This window comes from Cherax quadricarinatus, chromosome 66, assembly GCF_038502225.1.
Source record: "Cherax quadricarinatus isolate ZL_2023a chromosome 66, ASM3850222v1, whole genome shotgun sequence".
Lineage (NCBI taxonomy): Eukaryota > Metazoa > Arthropoda > Malacostraca > Decapoda > Parastacidae > Cherax > Cherax quadricarinatus.
This window is the reverse complement of record NC_091357.1, coordinates 17812590-17831711: the sequence shown is the minus strand read 5'-3', so window position 1 is coordinate 17831711 and position 19122 is coordinate 17812590. Positions and strand designations below refer to the sequence as shown.

The 19122-nt window shown below is 41.2% G+C and overlaps 1 protein-coding gene across 1 annotated transcript in view; it reads left to right on the top strand.

Moving 5' to 3' along the window:
- Positions 1-18728, top strand: part of LOC128704178 (uncharacterized) — a 125959-nt gene extending 107231 nt beyond the window's left edge. The window contains exons 6-17 of the mRNA XM_070099168.1: positions 5473-5587; positions 6256-6427; positions 7711-7930; positions 8542-10166; positions 12132-12312; positions 12766-12909; positions 13611-13773; positions 14577-14742; positions 15194-15476; positions 15800-15939; positions 16227-16373; positions 16829-18728. Coding sequence (XP_069955269.1) covers positions 5473-5587; positions 6256-6427; positions 7711-7930; positions 8542-10166; positions 12132-12312; positions 12766-12909; positions 13611-13773; positions 14577-14742; positions 15194-15476; positions 15800-15939; positions 16227-16373; positions 16829-17345 — 3873 coding nt within the window. The 3' untranslated portion in view covers positions 17346-18728. The remainder of the gene's footprint in view (positions 1-5472; positions 5588-6255; positions 6428-7710; positions 7931-8541; positions 10167-12131; positions 12313-12765; positions 12910-13610; positions 13774-14576; positions 14743-15193; positions 15477-15799; positions 15940-16226; positions 16374-16828) is intronic.
- Positions 18729-19122: the final 394 nt, after the last annotated feature.

Genomic DNA, 19122 nt, shown 5'->3' with positions numbered 1-19122 from the left:
TGTACATGTAAGTTGTTAGTGTGTTGTTGTACATGTAAGTTGTTAGTGTTGTACATGTAAGTTGTTAGTGTGTTGTTGTACATGTAAGTTGTTAGTGTGTTGTTGTACATGTAAGTTGTTAGTGTTGTTGTACATGTAAGTTGTTAGTGTTGTTGTACATGTAAGTTGTTAGTGTGTTGTTGTACATGTAAGTTGTTAGTGTTGTACATGTAAGTTGTTAGTGTTGTTGTACATGTAAGTTGTTAGTGTTGTTGTACATATAAGTTGTTAGTGTTGTACATGTAAGTTGTTAGTGTGTTGTACATGTAAGTTGTTAGTGTGTTGTTGTACATGTAAGTTGTTAGTGTGTTGTTAGTGTGTTGTACATGTAAGTTGTTAGTGTTGTTGTACATGTAAGTTGTTAGTGTTGTTGTACATGTAAGTTGTTAGTGTTGTTGTACATGTAAGTTGTTAGTGTTGTTGTACATGTAAGTTGTTAGTGTTGTACATGTAAGTTGTTAGTGTTTTGTACATGTAAGTTGTTAGTGTGTTGTACATGTAAGTTGTTAGTGTGTTGTTGTACATGTAAGTTGTTAGTGTTGTACATGTAAGTTGTTAGTGTGTTGTTGTACATGTAAGTTGTTAGTGTTGTTGTACATGTAAGTTGTTAGTGTGTTGTTGTACATGTAAGTTGTTAGTGTGTTGTACATGTAAGTTGTTAGTGTTGTTGTACATGTAAGTTGTTAGTGTTGTTGTACATGTAAGTTGTTAGTGTGTTGTTGTACATGTAAGTTGTTAGTGTTGTACATGTAAGTTGTTAGTGTTGTACATGTAAGTTGTTAGTGTTGTTGTACATGTAAGTTGTGTTGTTGTACATGTAAGTTGTGTGTTGTTGTACATGTAAGTTGTTAGTGTTGTTGTACATGTAAGTTGTTAGTGTTGTTGTACATGTAAGTTGTGTGTTGTTGTACATGTAAGTTGTTAGTGTTGTTGTACATGTAAGTTGTTAGTGTGTTGTTGTACATGTAAGTTGTTAGTGTTGTTGTACATGTAAGTTGTTAGTGTGTTGTTGTACATGTAAGTTGTTAGTGTGTTGTTGTACATGTAAGTTGTTAGTGTTGTTGTACATGTAAGTTGTTAGTGTTGTACATGTAAGTTGTTAGTGTGTTGTTGTACATGTAAGTTGTTAGTGTTGTACATGTAAGTTGTTAGTGTGTTGTTGTACATGTAAGTTGTTAGTGTGTTGTTGTACATGTAAGTTGTTAGTGTGTTGTTGTACATGTAAGTTGTTAGTGTGTTGTTGTACATGTAAGTTGTTAGTGTTGCTGTACATGTAAGTTGTTAGTGTGTTGTTGTACATGTAAGTTGTTAGTGTGTTGTTGTACATGTAAGTTGTTAGTGTGTTGTTAGTGTGTTGTACATGTAAGTTGTTAGTGTTGTTGTACATGTAAGTTGTTAGTGTTGTTGTACATGTAAGTTGTTAGTGTGTTGTTGTACATGTAAGTTGTTAGTGTGTTGTTGTACATGTAAGTTGTTAGTGTGTTGTTGTACATGTAAGTTGTTAGTGTGTTGTTGTACATGTAAGTTGTTAGTGTTGTACATGTAAGTTGTTAGTGTTGTTGTACATGTAAGTTGTTAGTGTTGTTGTACATGTAAGTTGTTAGTGTGTTGTTGTACATGTAAGTTGTGTGTTGTTGTACATGTAAGTTGTGTGTTGTTGTACATGTAAGTTGTTAGTGTTGTTGTACATGTAAGTTGTTAGTGTTGTTGTACATGTAAGTTGTTAGTGTGTTGTTGTACATGTAAGTTGTTAGTGTTGTACATGTAAGTTGTTAGTGTTGTACATGTAAGTTGTTAGTGTTGTACATGTACATGTAAGTTGTTAGTGTGTTGTTGTACATGTAAGTTGTGTGTTGTTGTACATGTAAGTTGTGTGTTGTTGTACATGTAAGTTGTTAGTGTTGTTGTACATGTAAGTTGTTAGTGTGTTGTTGTACATGTAAGTTGTTAGTGTGTTGTTGTACATGTAAGTTAGTGTTGTTGTACATGTAAGTTGTTAGTGTTGTACATGTAAGTTGTTAGTGTGTTGTTGTACATGTAAGTTGTTAGTGTTGTTGTACATGTAAGTTGTTAGTGTGTTGTTGTACATGTAAGTTGTTAGTGTGTTGTTGTACATGTAAGTTGTTAGTGTGTTGTTGTACATGTAAGTTGTTAGTGTTGTTGTACATGTAAGTTGTTAGTGTTGTACATGTATGTTGTTAGTGTTGTACATGTAAGTTGTTAGTGTTGTTGTACATGTAAGTTGTTAGTGTTGTTGTACATGTAAGTTGTTAGTGTTGTACATGTAAGTTGTTAGTGTGTTGTTGTACATGTAAGTTGTTAGTGTTGTTGTACATGTAAGTTGTTAGTGTGTTGTTGTACATGTAAGTTGTTAGTGTGTTGTTGTACATGTAAGTTGTTAGTGTGTTGTTGTACATGTAAGTTGTTAGTGTTGTTGTACATGTAAGTTGTTAGTGTTGTACATGTAAGTTGTTAGTGTTGTACATGTAAGTTGTTAGTGTTGTACATGTAAGTTGTTAGTGTGTTGTACATGTAAGTTGTGTGTTGTTGTACATGTAAGTTGTGTGTTGTTGTACATGTAAGTTGTTAGTGTTGTACATGTAAGTTGTTAGTGTGTTGTTGTACATGTAAGTTGTTAGTGTTGTTGTACATGTAAGTTGTTAGTGTGTTATTGTACATGTAAGTTGTTAGTGTGTTGTTGTACATGTAAGTTGTTAGTGTGTTGTTGTACATGTAAGTTGTTAGTGTGTTGTTGTACATGTAAGTTGTTAGTGTTGTTGTACATGTAAGTTGTTAGTGTTGTACATGTAAGTTGTTAGTGTTGTACATGTAAGTTGTTAGTGTTGTTGTACATGTAAGTTGTTAGTGTTGTTGTACATGTAAGTTGTTAGTGTTGTTGTACATGTAAGTTGTTAGTGTTGTACATGTAAGTTGTTAGTGTGTTGTTGTACATGTAAGTTGTTAGTGTGTTGTTAGTGTGTTGTACATGTAAGTTGTTAGTGTTGTTGTACATGTAAGTTGTTAGTGTGTTGTACATGTAAGTTGTGTGTTGTTGTACATGTAAGTTGTTAGTGTTGTACATGTAAGTTGTTAGTGTTGTTGTACATGTAAGTTGTTAGTGTGTTGTTGTACATGTAAGTTGTTAGTGTGTTGTACATGTAAGTTGTGTGTTGTTGTACATGTAAGTTGTTAGTGTTGTTGTACATGTAAGTTGTTAGTGTGTTGTTGTACATGTAAGTTGTTAGTGTGTTGTTGTACATGTAAGTTGTTAGTGTGTTGTTGTACATGTAAGTTGTTAGTGTTGTTGTACATGTAAGTTGTTAGTGTGTTGTTGTACATGTAAGTTGTTAGTGTGTTGTTGTACATGTAAGTTGTTAGTGTGTTGTTGTACATGTAAGTTGTTAGTGTTGTTGTACATGTAAGTTGTTAGTGTTGTTGTACATGTAAGTTGTTAGTGTTGTACATGTAAGTTGTTAGTGTGTTGTTGTACATGTAAGTTGTTAGTGTTGTTGTACATGTAAGTTGTTAGTGTGTTGTTGTACATGTAAGTTGTTAGTGTGTTGTTGTACATGTAAGTTGTTAGTGTGTTGTTGTACATGTAAGTTGTTAGTGTGTTGTACATGTAAGTTGTTAGTGTTGTTGTACATGTAAGTTGTTAGTGTTGTACATGTAAGTTGTTAGTGTTGTTGTACATGTAAGTTGTTAGTGTTGTACATGTAAGTTGTTAGTGTTGTTGTACATGTAAGTTGTTAGTGTTGTTGTACATGTAAGTTGTTAGTGTGTTGTTGTACATGTAAGTTGTTAGTGTGTTGTTGTACATGTAAGTTGTTAGTATTGTTGTACATGTAAGTTGTTAGTGTTGTTGTACATGTAAGTTGTTAGTGTTGTACATGTAAGTTGTTAGTGTGTTGTTGTACATGTAAGTTGTTAGTGTTGTACATGTAAGTTGTTAGTGTTGTACATGTAAGTTGTTAGTGTTGTTGTACATGTAAGTTGTTAGTGTGTTGTTGTACATGTAAGTTGTTAGTGTGTTGTTGTACATGTAAGTTGTGTGTTGTTGTACATGTAAGTTGTTAGTGTTGTTGTACATGTAAGTTGTTAGTGTGTTGTTGTACATGTAAGTTGTTAGTGTGTTGTTGTACATGTAAGTTGTTAGTGTGTTGTTGTACATGTAAGTTGTTAGTGTGTTGTTGTACATGTAAGTTGTTAGTGTGTTGTTGTACATGTAAGTTGTTAGTGTGTTGTACATGTAAGTTGTTAGTGTTGTTGTACATGTAAGTTGTTAGTGTGTTGTTGTACATGTAAGTTGTTAGTGTTGTTGTACATGTAAGTTGTTAGTGTTGTACATGTAAGTTGTTAGTGTTGTACATGTAAGTTGTTAGTGTTGTACATGTAAGTTGTTAGTGTGTTGTTGTACATGTAAGTTAGTGTTGTACATGTAAGTTGTTAGTGTGTTGTTGTACATGTAAGTTGTTAGTGTTGTTGTACATGCAAGTTGTTAGTGTGTTGTACATGCAAGTTGTTAGTGTGTTGTTGTACATGTAAGTTGTTAGTGTTGTTGTACATGTAAGTTGTTAGTGTGTTGTTGTACATGTAAGTTGTTAGTGTGTTGTTGTACATGTAAGTTGTTAGTGTTGTTGTACATGTAAGTTGTCAGTGTTGTTGTACATGTAAGTTGTTAGTGTTGTACATGTAAGTTGTTAGTGTGTTGTTGTACATGTAAGTTGTTAGTGTTGTACATGTAAGTTGTTAGTGTGTTGTTGTACATGTAAGTTGTTAGTGTGTTGTTGTACATGTAAGTTGTTAGTGTTGTTGTACATGTAAGTTGTTAGTGTGTTGTTGTACATGTAAGTTGTTAGTGTTGTTGTACATGTAAGTTGTTAGTGTGTTGTTGTACATGTAAGTTGTTAGTGTGTTGTTGTACATGTAAGTTGTTAGTGTTGTTGTACATGTAAGTTGTTAGTGTTGTTGTACATGTAAGTTGTTAGTGTGTTGTTGTACATGTAAGTTGTTAGTGTTGTTGTACATGTAAGTTGTTAGTGTGTTGTTGTACATGCAAGTTGTTCATGTGTTCAGTAAGTCTATGTAGAAACAGGTACACATAAGTACAATTACCATACTTAGTGTGGATTACGTAGGATAACCTCAAAACGTCAGAAACTTTATTTTATTTTAATTCTGAAGCATACAATACTGGCGTTATATATTCTTAATTACACGTGTGTTTTGTAACGCACAAGAGTAATTAAGAGTAGTATATTACCCGTACATAGAGAAGCTTACGACGACGCTTGTGACTTTGTAAATAAACCATGTCGGACCGAAGCTTCTGTCTTCATGTACAGGTTATTTGTGTATTGTTCCAGTCACAGTATTGTGCCTTTTTGTTCTTTACTGAATCAATGTTGTCTGTAACTTAATTTGGTTGTTCAGCTTCGGTGTTGTGGACCGGTGGTCACCCATCCCGAGTGCTTCCCCGTCACTGATGGTGATCTGTGCTGGGAGTACGCCAGGACCGCGCCTGCCACCACCACTGATTGTGCTCTGGGTAACTACAAATGATTTCTGATGTATACAGGTAGTATACCTGTAATAAAATACTGTTAGACACGAAAAGCCATTAACATGCGGTGCATTTATGGCAATTTCTCACCCGATTAATTTGTAATTTTTTTTTTTACAACTGTCTATTTGAATTATTTTTACACAATTGTAAATTTGTTTTAATCCAAGTTATTTGTTCTGTTGTTGATCCTTTCACTTCCCTTCAATTTGATTATCGTTCCTCTATTCACTACCGTCCATTCCAGTTTTCCCCATGTTCGTTCCACAGTTCCCAGCCGTTCCAATCATCCCCCTCTCTCATTCCACAGTTCTCTCATGCTAGTGAAACGTTCCTTTGTCCAGTATGCACTCACCAACTTCCCTTCGTTTGTTCCAGTCCTCCCCGTTATTCCAGTCCCCCCGTCGTTCCACAGTCCTCCCCATCATTCCAGTCCCCCCGTCGTTCCACAGTCCTCCCCGTCATTCCAGTCCCCCCGTCGTTCCACAGTCCTCCCCGTCATTCCAGTCCCCCCGTCGTTCCACAGTCCTCCCCGTCATTCCAGTCCCCCCGTCGTTCCACAGTCCCTATACTCCCCAGTACTTTCCACACTTTCCACACAATAACCTAGACACATTTTCCATTCCGCTGTACCTCAATTTTCATTCCCTCAGGCGTTCGCGAGCAACTGAACGGCGCGACGGCGTTCCTGGACGGCTCTGGTGTGTACGGATCGTCCAAGAGAGAGTCGGACTCGTTAAGATTGTTTGAAAACGGTCACCTTAAGACGCAAGCCGACTGGCTGCTGCCCAGAGCGACGTCACACACTTGCAAGGACGCTATGATGTACGTAGCACGGACGACTAGTGTATATGTTTTATGGCAGTGGTGTACGTAAGGCGTACGTATGGTCTGTATGTTGTATGATTAGATCACAGCTGTCATCATGACACAATCTGAATACGGTTAATGGTAATTAAATTTCCATTACGTCTGTGTTCAGTAAATTACATTAGTGAGCCCTTGAGCACTCTTCACAGAGAATGTAATTAAGAGAACACGAAGTTACTTTGAATTTGATTACTATCGAGATTTTTGAAGGTTACATTGTACGATTTATAAATTACTTGAACTAGCCTAATTCTGGTTGCAGGGGTCGAGACTCAGCTCCTGGCCCCGCCTCTTCACTGAGTGCTACTAAGTTCTCTCTCTCCTTTCTCCATGAACTTTATCATACCTTATCTTAAAGCTATGTATGGTTCCTGCCTCCACTACCTCACTTGCTAGGCTATTCCACTTCCTGACAACTCTGAAGAAATACTTCCTAACATCCCTTTGACTCGTCCGGGTCTTCAACTTCCAATTGTGACCCCTTGTTTCTGTGTCCTCTCTGGAACATTGTGTGTGTGTGTAGGTATGTGCTAGTGTTACACAAATAACCCGCACATAAAAGAGAGAAGCTTACGACGACGTTTCGGTCCGACTTGGACCATTTACAAAGTCCAAGTCGGACCGAAACGTCGTCGTAAGCTTCTCTCTTTTATGTGTGGGTTATTTGTGTATCGTTCCAGTCACGGTATTGTGCCTTTTTGTTATTTATGTGCTAGTGTTGTCTGTGTTTGTGTGTGTAGGTATGTGCTAGTGTTGTGCCTGTGTTCCAACTAGTCCCAGAGTTGCTGCTACCACTCTGCATATCACTCCTAATCCCATGGCTTAATTGACAGCGCACTCATTCCATGTGTGTCCGTGGTTCAATCCCCGGCATGGGTGGAAACATTGACCTTGTTTACCTAGCAATAAGTATGTACCTGTGTGTTACTCGGCGGGTGTGGGTCGCATCCTGGGGTACAAGATTAAAGGACCCCGACGGAAATAAGACAGTGTTCGGTGACGCATTGACTTGATTGGATTATCCTGGGAGGCTAACCCTCCAGGTTAAAAATCCCAATAATACCGTGAGTGGAACAATACACAAAAAATTCTTGACTAGGTTAATGGTCTAAGTCCGACCGTAACATCGTAAGTTCCGCCTGTGTGCTGGTTATTTGCGTTAAATCTTACCTAATTTTCGTCCTGCAAGTGCTAAATATCACCTATTTATCCTTTACTTAAGCTATTACCTTCAACAGGTGCTTCCAAGGTGGTGACCTACGCCTGAACCTACACGCCGGACTAGCAGCCTTACAGACGCTGTTGGTTCACGAACACAACCGTATAGCGTCGATGCTCTCCGAACTCAACCCGCAGTGGGGAGACGGGACGCTCTTCCACGAGGCCAGAGCCATAGTCATCGCCCAGATCCAGCACATTACTTACAGGGAGTTCCTGCCCACTCTCCTGGGCACCAGGGTACGTGAATCATGAAATCGTCATACGATTGCAAACAAACCACGGTACTGGTGGGGATTGAACTCGCGGAAGGCGAGCTGTAAAAATCTAATCCAGCGAGTTCAATCCCCACCCGTGCGTGAACATGTCTAGTTTTGAGTTATCTTGAGCACTTGGGTATCTTATTGTGGAATCGTTTCCCAACGCAGTGGCTTCATCAGTCCAGTACAAAGGAGAATGGTGGAGATCAGGAGGATTCCGAGGTAGTCAGTCCCTCGGCCTGGAGTCGATGTAATCAATTCATCACTCTTGGAAAATACTGAGGGACTGATTACATCAAACTACTACTGAACTTTAATTTATTTGTACTGGATTGATGAAGTCACTGTGAGGCAAAACGTTTCCTCAATAAGGATACCCAGGTGTTGCACATGTCTAATTTATCAACCTGTCGGTTCTCTGAACCATTTATCTACATAGCAAACGTAGTCACTGTTGTGGTTACTGGCACAGAAATAGATGGTATATTCATGTTCCTAGGAGGGATATATTTTCAGTTCGGGTGGTATACCAGGAGCCAGGTAGCTCTGAGTTTGATTTATTCCCTCGTTAATGTAAATTTCTTCGCCCAGACCGCTCAGGAGAACGAACTCATCCCGTTGGCATCAGGCTTCTACCACAACTATGAAATTAACGTGGAACCCGGCGTATTTAACTCCGTGGCCACAGCCGCTCTACAGCTGGTGCTGACGCTGTTGCCAGACCAGCTATCCCTCGGCCACGATCTGTTGCCACTAGCTACCACCGCCCTCAACATGTCGGTCTTGTACCAACCCGGTGCTTACGAAGACCTCATCCGTGGTCTAGTTAACTCCAACTCTCTGACTTTTGATCCAGCCGTCAGTGACTCTATTCGTGGATACTTGGGTGGCGTGGACTTAGTGGCACGAAGGGTTCAGAGTGGCCGTGATCATGGACTTCCCCCATACGTAGTATGGCGTCCTCTCTGTGGGCGCCGACCCGCTCATACCTTCGATGACCTCCAAGACACTATGAACAGGGAAAACATCGCTCGCCTTCAGTCAATTTACGTCAATGTGGCCGATATCGATCTCTTTACCGGCATCATCTCTGAACGGCCGCAGGAAGGAGCGCTGGTAGGCCCCACAGCCTCTTGCCTCCTCGCTCTCCAGTTCAAAGTGCTCCGGCAGACAGATAGGTATTGGTACGAGAATGATGTTCCTCCAGCAGCCTTCAGCAAAGAACAACTCTTTGAGATCCGCAAGTCGTCAGTGGGTCGCTTGTTGTGCAACAATGTACCAGGACTGGAAGAGGTCACCATGTCTGCCTTCCTGGCAGCAGACCAGTTCCTAAATGCTCCAGTTCCATGCCACACCTTTGATAACATTGATTTGGGCATCTGGAAGACTCGGGGAAAGGTCGTGGTCGATGAAGACATACTACACAGCGTAGTTCAAAAAGGAAAACAAGCCGTGGAGAAGCGAAGGCAAATGGAAAAGTTAATCTTCGAGCAAGGTTTGGTGGCCGGCTCGAAATCACCTGTTGGGTCTGCCTATGCTAATAACAAACCCAACCCGACTTCACTGATCTTAGCCAACACTTCGGTGTTACTGGAGGCCACTAGTCAAGAGCTTATTACTATCATGCATGACCGCAGAGTCCGTCGACAGATCCAAGGTCTCGGCAATGAGTTCGATTCCTTCGATATCAACTTGCCCTCCGTCGATATCTCTGGTCTTGTCCCTCCTGCGCCTCTCATCCGTTCGTGTCGGGAAACTGAGGAACACAGAGCCTGTAATGCCCGCAATCGCTTCAGAACCATCAGCGGCCATTGTAACAACCTCCGACGTCCAGACTTTGGTCGCTCCAACACAGTGTTTGCGCGCATGCTCCCAGCTGGGTATGACGACAGCATCTCAGAGCCTCGGAAACGCTCAGTCTCTGGCGAGAGTCTGCCTTCCCCCCGCACCATCTCCACCACCATTCACAACGACATCTCTCACCTGCACGCCCGCTACACCCTCATGGTGATGCAATTTGGACAATTCCTTGATCACGACATTACCTTCACTCCCGTCAACAAAGGTTTCCAGAATTCCATTCTGGACTGCAGGGACTGTGAAGCGCAACAAAGAGTTCACCCCGAGTGTTTACCCATCCCAGTCCCCGACAACGATCCTTTCTATCCCTCAGTCAACATCTCTTCAGGAAGACCTTTCTGCATCGCCTTCACCAGGTGAGCCCAACACAGTGTGGCAACAATGTTATCTGTTCTATTTTTTCCTACGCCTAGTTTACCTCTGCGGTTTGATTGATAAGTTTGTGATTCCCTTATCAAAATGTCTTTCAGAACTTACAAGTAGTGTCTTTTGATATTGTCTACTCAATGTTTTAAATGATGTGGGTTATTTGAATTTTGAAGATTGAGACACTTGTGCAACATATGAGAATCTTTATTCAGGAAACGTTTCGCCACACAGTGGCTTCATCAGTCCAATACAAAGGTGTAAGGAGAGGAGGAGTTTGAGGTAATCAGTCCCTCAGCCTGGAGTCGATGTGTTCAGTCCATCAATCTTGTAGAAAGTACAGCATAGGGCCGTAGACGTGGCTTATATACTGTAGTCAGGTGAGGCGAAGTAGGAGGAGGCGGGGTCATAGTGGTACCATCCACTAGTCGAAGTAGGTCTTCGTCAGACACTGCAGCATCATGGTATCTTGTCACAAAGTATTCTTCAACACTTGTCCAACCTTTGGACGAAGACCTACTTCGACTAGTGGATGGTACCACTATGACCCCGCCTCCTCCTGCTTCGCCTCGCCTGACTACAGTATATAAGCCGTGCAGGAATGGTATATAATTACCTGGAGTTTACCTGGAGAGAGTTTCGGGGGTCAATGCCCCCGCGGCCCTGTCTGTGACCAGGCCTCCTGGTGGATCAGCGCCTGATCAACCAGGCTGTTGCTGCTGGCTGCACGCAAACCAACGTATGAGCCACAGCCCGGCTGATCAGGAACTGACTTTAGGTGCTTGTCCAGTGCCAGCTTGAAGACAAGATGAAATTAAGACGCATGTGCAACATCTGGGTATCTTTATTGTAGACGTTTCGCCATCCAGTGGCTTTATCAATACAAATTCCAGGACATAACTTGAAGACAGTAGGACTATATACAGAAGATTCAAAACTACCATTAAAACATCTTATCTCCCTGATACACCCTGTCAACTAACTACACGAATACCACCTGGTGGTTCACACTTACACTCACTCACTCATTTGACCATAAACAGAAATATTAACCTCAATCTTAAAATAATGAATCCTGTGATACTCCAATACTGAAGCTATGTACTGTGCCAAAACAAAAGCATTCACATTGCTAAACTCACAAACTAGTATTTAGTCACTTAGCCATAATACAAACTTACCTCATAATTTGTAATATTTTAAAATTAAGATTTAAACTAAGTCTGCCCGAAATGCCTAGCCATGCTAGGTGTTCTAGTGGTACACTCTGTAATCATTATTTTACTACATGTAAACCACACAATAACCAAATTCTGTAAACTCAGCATTGTAATCCTTATAGAGAATAAACTTTGAACTTGAATTGAAAAAGATGAGGTTCTTCTGTATATAGTTCTACTGTCTTCAAGTTGTGTCCTGGAATTTGTATTGATAAAGCCACTGGATGGCGAAACGTCTGCAATAAAGAAACCCAGATGTTGCACATGTGTCTTAATTTCAGTAATAAGCCACGTCTACGGCCCTATGCTGTACTTTCTACAAGATTGATGGACTGAACACATCGACTCCAGGCTGAGGGACTGATTACCTCAAACTCCTCCTCTCCTTGCACCTTCTACTTTGTATTGGACTGATGAAGCCATTGTGTAGCGAAACGTTTCCTGAATAAAGATTCCCATATGTTGCATAAGTGTCTCAATCTTCAACTTGTCGGTTTTTCAAACTATTCATCACATATTTAAATTTTGTATGATATTACTTTCGTGTTTTATATGTGTTGGTTTATGTTTTATTTAGTTTTACCTGAGGTGAAGGTGTGTGTGTGTGTGTGTTGCACTTGTTTTCTTTTGCCAAAAGTTCCGAGTACTCTACCGAGTCAGTGTTATTGAACCTCCTTCAAAGTTTCTTAACCTTATGTGCATCAGATCCTCTTTCTGACTGCTACTTTGTCGCAGGTCATTGCCGGGTCAGCAGACACTTGGAGCACGAGAACAGATCAACCAGAACACTGCGTATCTCGACGCTTCGCATATCTACGGTCAGGAGCTGTGTAGCGCCCGAGAACTACGAACCAACCAGAATGGTCACCTGAATGTCACTAGTCATCCCATCCGTGGCAAGCCTCTCCTGCCCCAGGTACCTCACTTGTGCTAACTTATTTTCAGCTGCAGGAGTAGATCTATGTTCAATTACACACATGCAACATCTGGGTATCTTTAAAATGTTGCAAATGTCTAATTCTTTATTTGTTGGTATTGTATAACGTTCATATACAGACCTTCGCTCGTAGTCTCTCTTCTTTAGTGTCCAATCTATCATTTACCTAAATTCCTAATGGTTATATATTCTTTCGGAACCCGGTTCACTATTCTGCTATATTTTCTCCTTTAGAAGTGCACAGATATTTTCTGTGACACGTACATGTATCTGCACCTCACCTCAAGGCATGTCATTTAAACACCAGTCTCCCAGAGCATGTCATTTATCTTCCAGACTCTCCCTAGATCATTTTTCAACATTTTCAACTCTCCACCTAACTTTCCCCACCAATCTTCCATGGTATTCTAATGCCTCTTAAACCCCGTGCAGTCAACAGGAGTGCCGGAGTGCAAGGCGGACTCTGGTCGGTGTTTCATGGCAGGCGACACAAGGTCCTCGGAGCAACCAGGTCTGGCTGTGGTTCATACCATCTGGATGAGGGAACACAACAGGATTGCTGATGGTCTGGCTGAGGTTAGTGCACAAGCAACATGAAAGGCAGTTTCCGTTTTTGTATTGATCAATAAACAATTAGTTTACGTATATTGTCCGGTTGTTGGATGACTGGCAAGTAGACGGCAGGCCTACGGCATACCGATAAACCATGCAGGTTTTACTTAAAAATTTGTGGGTTGTAATTTGTTTTAGTTACGGTATTTAGATTTATTCTTAATGGATGGATGTATAAATCCATTAATATCTACATCTGAAATAGGAGGCAACTCGACTGTTGCTATAAATCCCCCCGATAAGCCATACCCCCGGCCGGGATTGAACCCGCGGTCATAGTCTCAAAACTCCAGCCCGTCGCGTTAGCCGATAAGATTCCAGGGTAGCCTAAGGGGGTGAATCGCCAAGTTGTGGATTTCTGGGTGGATAAGTAAATGAATATATGAATGGATGCACTGGTAAATGTGTGTGTGTGTGTGTGTGTGTGTGTGTGTGTGTGTGTGTGTGTGTGTGTGTGTGTGTGTGTGTGTGTGTGTGTGTGTGTGTGTGTGTGTGTGTGTGTGTGAAAAGGTTCACTAATTGTGAAAATTAAAGTTAAACCTTACCACCATACCCTACAGGAAGGATAATTGCCTTTCCTGCACAAACACCTCTCGCTCAACCACTTTTTTTTTAGTTTAAATAAATACTAGAGAAATGTTTCTTAACCAGTTTTTCCAATCCAGATAAATCCACATTGGGACGACGAACGGCTGTACCAGGAGGCGAGAAGGATCGTGATAGGAGAGTGGCAACATGTCGTCTTCAACGAGTTTCTTCCCCGCGTCCTGGGCTGGAACGCCATGAGGCTCTACTCTCTCACACTGAAGCCCGAGGGATTTTATGGAGGCGAGTACTGGTGTTCAGTATTGCTGTTACTACTACTGAGTGGATGGAAGAGGGGTTTGGGTCGTCTTTGTGTAGGCGCTGGGGAGGGGGGGGATGGTGTCTGTTGTGTCCCATCTTCGGCGTTTAATCTAAAATATTTTCTAAATTCTCCGTTTTTTGTAACAATTGTTACAATTTCTTGTTACACTGTCGTCTTCAGTGTGTCTTTCCATCGTTCTTCTCCACTATATAAATACTATGAGTGTTCTCTCAGTACTGTATTTTTCAAGTTGCTACAGAGGCCTCTTGCTCTCCCTGTCGCGTAGTCCTAGTTGGACTACGTGCGACCAGCAGTAACAGCCTCGTTGATCAGGCCCTGATCCACCAGGAGGCCTGGTCGATCAGGCCCTGATCCACCAGGAGGCTTGGTCATGAACCAGGTCGCGGAGGCTTCGATCCCCGCAATACCCTCCAGGTAGATGAGTTTTCGGGTTCGAATAAAGACTCCTGGGGATGTTTTTCAGGGGGGTGAAGGAAGGGGACGAGTATGTGCTTTAATCTCTACAGACTTCTACAGTCATTTAACTTGTGGTCCTTCCCCCTTGTCTCCTACCAAAATTACGAGGGACCTGGAGTATACCTGGAGGGTGTTCTGGGGGCCCGGTCCATGACCAGGCCTCGACACTTCAATTTCCAACACACATCCTCAAATCTATTCTTTTCCTCACGCTTTCCCATGCCTCTACTCTTCTCTTTTAATGACGACTTCCAATCCCTCCTCTCCCCAACCCCCATCACTAATCCCCACCCATCTTCCCTGACAGAGTATGATGGGAACTGCAACCCTGGTGTCCTGAACGAGTTCGCCTCTGCTGCATTCCGTTTCGGTCATTCCTTGATCCGCAGGTCTTTGCTACGTATGGACACCTCCTTCAGCGAGAACCACGACGGAGTAGAACTACGCCGAAGTTTCTTTAATCCGGACATGCTGTGAGTAGTGCAAGTTCTTGTGAGAAATTACTCTTACCTGGTACAGTACTTGGGACGGTAGATTATAGCAGAAAGATTCTAACTTGGAGAACACAAGTTATATTGCCAGCTTTGACTGGGTCAGCGATTCGCTCTGTAGAGCTTAATTAGTAATGACTATAAAGTTCTAGGCTGAAATGAGAAGTGCCCTTCTGTTGAATAATTTCAGTCTTTTAAGAGAATCTTCAACGTTGTGAGTAGACACACTGTTCTTCAATTGCCAGGCTTGTGAGAAGTAGTGGTCTGTTGTGAGGAACCTGCAATTTTTGTTTTTGTATCACTCCAATTACTTCCTGGATGCTGTATGACCCTTAAGAGCTAAACACTTCCCCATGGATGCAGTGTACGACATATATGCATCGTTGAGCAAGTCTGTTGTGTAAGCTTTCCATAACTGCTCTTTCCCCAACAGGCTGGAATTCCAGATGATAGACGAATTGGTACGAGGAATGATCTCCACACCCATGGAAACGCTAGACAACTTCCTCACTGAAGAGATTACTAATCATCTCTTCGAGGACGCTACCATTCCCTTCTCGGGTCTCGACCTCGCTGCACTGAACATCCAGCGAGCGCGAGAACATGGAATTCGACCCTACAACGAGTACAGGGCTATCTGTAATCTCAAGCGAGCTAGAACTTTCACTGACCTCAGCAGGGAAATTAAGCCAGAACTGATTGAAAAGTTGCAAAGGGTAAGTAGAAGTTGGGCTTGGTTGGGATTAGTTTTATTGATCTCGGGTTAGGTGGATTAATATGGAGTTAGGTTTCATTACGAACTCCAGTACTTCCATTGCAAACCTGCAGTACTGGAGAGCGCAATGAATAACACCCAGTAACAGCGTAACAAGAGTTATTCAAAGGAAAGAAGGAAGACTCGGGAATTAGACCGAAGGAGCTGGGGTTGGCTGGGATTGAAGGACACAGGTTTAAAAAAACAACTGACAATCTTGTTTCTCCTGCTGCTGCTTTTATTGTGGCCGTTGCTGCACCTGCTGATTGTTTATTTGCTGTACAGGTATACTCTAGTGTTGAGGACATAGATCTCTTCACCGGAGGACTCTGTGAGACTCCCCTACAAGGAGGTATCATCGGCCCCACATTCGGCTGCATCATAGGACTACAGTTCTCCTTCGCCAGAAAATGTGACAGATTCTGGTAAGCTTCAGTACAATCATTTGGACAGAATTTTTAGAGAATTCGTGTTCGATTTAAATGATAAAATCAGCATTATTCCCCTTGTAAGTCTTATCTTTTACTAAATTGTCCTTCTGAAGCTCCCAGTTATGTGGCCAAATACTTCAGTTAGACAGAACATACCGGTAATAATTTTACTACCTCCAGTGAGAGAGATATGTAGATATATTTTTATGGGTTTAAATATGTTAAGTGGTTTACTCTCCTGGTAATTGGTGTGACCGTTAAAGAGGGTTTGTGTCCTCTAGGTACGAGACTTCGAATCCCAACGTGGCCTTCACTGAGAAGCAGCTAAGTGAGATCAGGCAGGTGACGATGGCGTCACTCATCTGCCAAAACTGTGATGTTGTCGAGCAGATCCAGAGAGGCGTCTTTGACATGCCACATGACTTCTTGTGAGTATCCATACTGGAGGAGAGGAAGGCAGGAGATAGACTGGGAGAGGCTGAGGGAGGGATATTAAAGGAAGGAAGCAGTGCTGGTTGGAAAGAAGGGGCAGGGAATTTGAAGTAGAAATTACAGGAGCTAAGAGAAGGGAGGCAGTTTATATATATATATATATATATATATATATATATATATATATATATATATATATATATATATATATATATATATATATATATATATATATATATATATATATATATATATATATATATATATATATATATAATTTACATGTTTTTTTCATTGATCTACCCTGATCATGTTAATCGTAGCACCTTGATCCAGTTTAGACTTTTGTCATAGTTTATCTAAATTTGATGCCTTATTTAACACCTGTTGCTCCCTGACTCCCTTTGGAACTTAACTTCAAAACTGATTTGAGTTTCGTTTTAACGTACAGGAATCCACGTGTGCCATGCGGAGCCGTTGCCAGAGTCAACCTGCAGGAGTGGCGAGATTCGAACACTTGCATCATTGGCAACCAGGCGGTGGGCGTGGGCGAGACCCGCACGCCTACGCCCTGCACCCTCTGCACCTGCACCACCTCAGGAGAGCAGTGCCAGACCCTCAAGGTCAACTGCTTTGAGCTGAGATCTCGCTTTGGACTGGACGAAATTCTCCGAGACAATGTATGCCGGGCGCAGTGCGGGAACATCTTGGATCCTAACCGCCCATCACAAGCCACTGCCGCCCTGCCACCCGCACCCCGCCCACCCTCTGTCAGTGTGTTCAATGAGGGGCTCACACCGCCCCCACCACCACCCCCACCACAACCTCAGCCACCTGTACCCCCACGTGGAAGACCTATACCCCCCACCGGGCCAGTATTCCGACCCCCACCACCTTCACTGCTGCAGAACAACCCCCTTCGATTCCCATTCCCAATTCCCCCATTCTTAAGGTCTCTCTTCAGCTAGAATAATGCAAAACCATTCAATCTTTTTCAGTATTTCCCATTCTTCACCACTTTCTCCCTCTCGCTCACTGTCCATACTCTATCCCTCCTCCCCTAAACCGAAAACTGATGGAGAAAATCCAGTTTTATCTGAGAAATGCGTCCTTGTACCACAGAAACATCGTCTGTCCCTCAGATTCCTGTGGGTTCCTCTTGCAGATCACCTTCAGTTTATTCTTAACCACAGGCAATACTTCTGGATTCTTATTGTTCAATTTCCCACAGGAACTTCAGACCTCAGTATATCGTGGATTCGTTTCCATTTGTCAGCCTATTCCATGGATTTCCGTTACACCTCGTAGTAGTATTTTGCAGAATAATTTTGCAGGTCTATTGTTGCCCAGCCTATTCAACGAAATTATTTTTAATTACTCTCCCCCATGGACTTTCAGGCCTTAACATCCTAAATATTGCAATAAGTTGGTAGAATTACCGACAATGTAAAGCACACAAATGTAACTAATGCGACAATTTATTGAGGCGACGTTTCGCTCTCCAGAAGCCTTGTCAAGCCGTAACAGCTAGAAGGAAATAATTGGTATAAAATACCGACACAATGGAAATATAAACACAAATGCAGTATAATGTGATCCTTTATTGACAACGTTTCGCCCACACAGTGGGCTTTTTCAAGTCACACACGGATCTACCTGATCCGTGTGTGACTTGAAAAAGCCCACTGTGTGGGTGAAACGTTGTCACTAAAGGATCACATTATACTGCATTTGTGTTTATATTTCCATCCGTAACAGCTAACAAAACTAGAGAGTGAAACGTTGCCATAATAAAATATCACGTCAGTTGCACCTTAAGAACGTAAATATTCTTACAGTAGATACCCAGTAAAAGGCACATACATCCTCCCATCACATGGCTTGACCAGAAACATTCTGGTCCTTAACGTGTATAACTCGAGTTCCGCTAACTTGTTACTTCAAAGAGAATTTTGAAAGCCTGTTTCACAGGATTTTAATTCTATATACATTTTGGACGCGTCTGAGCATCCCAAGTATATTTTTTTATATGTTGAAATGCGATATTTTTAAAAACGTGAGACTCAATGATCGTTTTAACAAATATGAAATATAGAGAGAATCTGCTAAAATAAATCTTATATATTTCTATATTAAAATTGTTATGTATCTGAACTTGGTTATTTAGAAGTTTTACCTAAACTGATCTGTGGAACACGAGTCCCAGATCTCAAATGTTTAAGATTTCTTCGTTTTTTTCATTAGTTTGTGTACAAATTTACCAAAACATTGTGAGGTGGCTGGGCCATTGAGTTGCAATGTAGATACATTAGTATAATATATTATACTACTATAATCTGTTAGTATCAAAAGCTTGACCAGTGAAATAGATCCATCCTAAATTGTCAACTTCTGTGGTCACCAGCCTTCATAATTTAAAACTTCATTTTTCCTGCTTTTTTTTTTTTTGGACCAATGCTGTATTTTCTACCATCTCTCATCCGTCGTTTATAGGCCTTTAATTTAATGTAAATACTTTTAAATGTGTATGTGTATATATATTATATGACGAACCTATGTTGGGTTGATGTGGCCTAGATAAATGTGATTCAACTCCTTAAAACAGTCAACAGAGTATTTTAATACCTCCAACACAGTCATTTAGAGGATTAAACCCTTGAAAATAGTCATTAGAGGTATCCAACACCTATTTATATTTTGAATATAAGTTCTCACACACTTATTTATAGAAAACAAGTGACGATG